The sequence below is a fragment of the Sinocyclocheilus anshuiensis genome, unplaced genomic scaffold (genome assembly GCF_001515605.1).
Source record: "Sinocyclocheilus anshuiensis isolate Anshui unplaced genomic scaffold, SAMN03320099.WGS_v1.1 scaffold1371, whole genome shotgun sequence".
Classification (NCBI taxonomy): Eukaryota; Metazoa; Chordata; class Actinopteri; order Cypriniformes; family Cyprinidae; genus Sinocyclocheilus; species Sinocyclocheilus anshuiensis.
This window is the reverse complement of record NW_015539833.1, coordinates 1,063,099-1,067,633: the sequence shown is the minus strand read 5'-3', so window position 1 is coordinate 1,067,633 and position 4,535 is coordinate 1,063,099. Positions and strand designations below refer to the sequence as shown.

The window sequence follows — 4,535 nt, the reverse complement described above, 5'->3', positions numbered from 1 at the left end:
TTTGGGCAACCCAAAAAGAGTGATATTGGGATTAGCAGAACTCGTTCACCACGTTAACCTCTTGACTAGAGTGGAAGAGTCTAGCATTCCACATGAACACGAGAGCTGTTTCACATCAGTGCCGCAGCTTTGGGACTTTTTCTTTTATTTAATTTGATGCTGAGGTTCCGTTAACAAGTAGGACCGGGGTAACTCTTTAACAGTGAAACTCAGATGTTGTCCACTAATAAAAGAAACCTATATTTGAAACAAACCAAAGTTGCTCACTTTAGACGATTAGAGTAAATGTTCAAGGGGTGGTGTCCAGTTGTGGGCAACCCAAAAAGAGTGATATTGGGATTAGCAGAACTCGTTCACCACGTTAACCTCTCGACTAGAGTGGAAGAGTCTAGCATTCCACATGAACACGAGAGCTGTTTCACATCAGTGCCGCAGCTTTGGGACTTTTAACTTTTTCTTTTATTTAATTTGATGCTGAGGTTCTGTTAACGAGTAGGACCGGTTATAAAAATTATATATAATTATAATGAAAGATTATAAAGATTTTCATCATGAAGAATTTATAAAGAATAAATTAAATATAAAAAAAAATAAAAAATGCAAAATATTGCGATTTGATCGATTCTTTTTAAATTTTCTATTATTTGATATTTTATGTATATTTTATATACGCGAGTTCAGAGAAAGTCTTTTAATCCTATAGTTGTGAAGATGTTTCTTCAGTATATACAATATATACTAATTTTTATATAATAAAAAAATAATAACATTTTAAATATATATTTTTATTTTAAACTGATATAAAATATTACATTTTAATTCTTCTGTTTAAAAAACAAACAAAAAACACTAGACTGCAATATTTTTCAGGCAGTTTACAAATCTGCCTGCTAAAGTACTGCATGCATATCAGTTGCTACTAACAAGATAAGACTTGACGTACTGTAGTTTGGATATTACCTGATATCAGTCCTTAAATGAACATGAGGGAGAATCCAGATAGGGAGAAGATTTTCAAAGGCATGGCATGTTTAGTCTTCAAAGTCTGCCTTTTTTTGCTAGCATGAGAGCGGTGACACAGGGCAGTGGGCATCCCTCATCGCCGTCTGTCTCTGAGCTTATCATCGTGCCACAAATCTCACACATGAATGTACTGTATGGGAGGAATAAAAACAGACTATGGAATCAATGAGGGATGAGGATCAACGAGTCGTATCCAAGCGTTGGTCGGATCATTAAAATCCTGATGTGATGACGTTGCCAGATTGTGTGCAGATGCGATTATGTGTCTGCGTTGGCTCTGGCGCTTTGTGCAACGCTATGGAGAGATGCGGGTGACTCTTGCAGCTTTGGAATCAAAAAGTTGACATGATTTAGCCTGAAAGCTGAGAATGATTTACGTCAAAGCACATCATACAACTGAAACGAATAAGAGGATGAGAAATGTTTTTGAAGTCTTATTTTAATGATGTCTGAATGGAATTGTCGGTTTTATATGGTTTATTCTTCTGCTAATGTAATGTACTCAATCATTTTCTAATGATGCAGTGAATGAAGTCTGATTTTTTTTAGGTCAGTGACTTTTTTGTATTTAAACATTTTGTGGGCCTCATCCGTTCCTTATTCGTCTCGTGAATGTATCGTTGGTGGTTTGGCCGGGTTTCATCATGTGTTTTCAATGTTACCAATTCTATTACTTGCATAAGAAAGGAATATTGCTCTAAGGTCTGTCAGTCCAGAAAACAGACTCGTTTCTTTTGTTATTAGATATTAAGATATTCTTCTCCCCTTGTCGGAACACATGTTTTGCATTTGACGCCAAAATGAAGATTGTTACGGGTGATGTAACGCATTTCCCTTGCTAAATCTTCACTAGCTGCTTTCTGTTCTGGAGTTTGTGATTTGTATAGCATTGTCAAGCTCAGTTACAACTATCCATTTTACCTTACATTAAGGTAACTTAACCTTATAATTGATTTCGGATCATTTTTAACCAAAAAAAGTTACGGACTGCAGCCGTAAAAGGTGTTTAAGGTCTGGTGTGCTGATTTTGGAGGATTTGGGCACCAGCTAGACTGCTTTAAACCATTTTAGCCTAGCCTAACTTAATTGTATCTCAAAGGTATGCTAATATGAAACACATAGGGGGCAGTCATGACATATTTGTTAGAGAGTCGGACCTGAAGTTCATGGGTTCGAGTCTCAGTACTGACAGGAATTGTTGGTGGGGGGACAATGATTTCTTCCACCATCAGTAACCATGACTGAGGTGAGACCCTTGAGCAAGGCACTGAATCACCAACTGCTCCCCGGGTGACGCAGCAAAAAAATGGCTGCCTACTGCTCTTATTATGTGTGTGTGTGTGTGTGTGTGTGTGTGTGTGTGTGTATGTGCACTTGGGTGATGTGTGAAAATGCAGAGCACAAATTCCAAGTATGGGACAACATACTTGGCCACACATCACGTTACTCACTTATATTAGACAATTTGTCAGTGTACTATTATGTAACATTAATTACATTTTTAAAATGGCACTATAACTGACAAATTAACCACATAAAAATGTGCTGCATTCTGGTTATTTGTGTTCGCCTAAACATTCATTACAGATTCTGTGTATATCCTAATGTCTCTATGTTATGGAATCCCGTTTCCGTTATGGAATAAAAACGATAATTATGACCTTTTTTCCCCTCACAATTCTGAGGTTATATCTTGTAGTGTTCAGCCTTTCTTTCTCAAGGTTCAGATTTTTCCCCCCTCAGATTTCTGAGTTTAAACAGAATTGTGAGATACAAACTCATAATTATGACTTTTTTCTTGCAATCCAGAGTTTACATCTCACAATTCTGAGTTTATATCTTGCAACTGACTTTTTTCTTGCATCATGGCACCATCTTGGACTGTAGTGAAAATGACCTCTAACGACTACAGTATTAATATTATTGTAATATTGTTGCAGTGTTTGTCTTGTTTTGTACATTGTTGTGGAGTTTTTTTTACAGAAGCTTTAAGATAATATACAGGTAAGATAAAAAAAAAAACTATTTTAACCCAGAAAGAAAGAATATATTCTGAAAGAATCAGTATATTCTTTGTAGAAAGAATATACTGTAGCAGAATGCAATATTTTCATCACATTCCCATCATGAAAAGTTTATCATAGGAAACACAGAACACTCTTTTTTGCATGCAGTTTCATCCAGAAGTTTCAGCGGTCACTTAACAATGAAAATAAAATATGGCTGGTGACATGGATGAATGATGGGAATAATCTAATTCAAATATGGGTTCAAATAAATTTCAATATTTTCTGTTTCTTTTTCTATGACAGCATCACTTATCCTCTTAATTACAAGATAGTTTGAACTTTTGTCATACTGATAGATTATATAAACAATTGTCACTCCTAATTCCAACTATTTCTATCTTTATTGTAACATTAAATATAAGTTTTCTGCTGTTCAAGGAACTAATAATTTACAAGTTTTTTGAAGCTTGTATAATGGCTCACTATGGTGTACTGGTATAGTTCTTACTAAATTGTGTGTTGTGTTGAAAACAGGGTTTGGTGGCGAAGAACCACATCTGATCTGTCTTTCTCGTTCTTTTCTCAGGGGTATCCATGCAGCAGTGATAAAGAGTGCACAGTGGGAACATACTGCCACAGTCCTCAGCACGCCCCGTCCCGCTGCCTCACTTGCCGCAGGAGAAAGAAGCGCTGCCACAGAGACAACATGTGCTGCCCTGGCAACCGCTGCAGCAACTGTACGTTCCTCGAATGATCGCTGATAGACACTGTTTCCCATACTGACTCTGAGAAAGTTACAATTGATCTTTTCTGTCTTTCTTCAGACATCTGCATCCCCATCTCAGAGCGCGCCCTGTCCTCACACAAGTCACCTATGGAGGAGCACAACAAGTTTTCCATCAAAGACAAAGGCTGGAGGAGGAATGGCAAAACTCAGGCTAAGATCTCTCTCAAAGGTGAGCAACTGACTATCACAACTCTTTACAATTTTTGTAAAGTTGTTTAGGACTTGAAGATCTGCAGGGTTAGAGAGAGCCTCGACTCGCACAGACTTTTGACCTGCATTATAAAGCCTGGTTGGGTTTGCAGCAGAAGAACCGTCAACCAGTAACAAACTAGAAAACTGCATAATGTCGGTCTGAAAAGGCTTGAGAAAACACAAGACATTAGCAGAAATGTGGGTAACACTTCACAATAAGGTCCCATTACTTAATGTAAGTTAATGCATTAACTAAAATTAGCTAACAATGAGCGGTTTATTTGTTACAGTATTTATTATAGTTCATTAATAAAAATACAACTATTCATTGTTAGTTCATATCAGCTCAAGGCATTTGTTGCATCCAGTGGGGACATAATTACTGATTATAATGACTTATGCTGTCTTTTAACGCGTTGCGTTGCATCGCGCCGCGTAAACAAAACCATGTCTGTCTGCATTTGTGATCGGAGAAATGACAAACAACAAGCGCTACTCTACACTGCTCAAAACTCGTGTTTGAA

At 37.1% G+C, this 4,535-nt stretch overlaps 1 protein-coding gene across 1 annotated transcript in view; it reads left to right on the top strand.

Moving 5' to 3' along the window:
* LOC107684280 (dickkopf-related protein 2-like) overlaps positions 1-4,535 on the top strand; it is a 12,799-nt gene that overhangs the window by 3,115 nt on the left and 5,149 nt on the right. The window contains exons 2-3 of the mRNA XM_016480515.1: positions 3,619-3,769; positions 3,857-3,988. Of these exons, the coding sequence (XP_016336001.1) occupies positions 3,619-3,769; positions 3,857-3,988 (283 nt within the window). The remainder of the gene's footprint in view (positions 1-3,618; positions 3,770-3,856; positions 3,989-4,535) is intronic.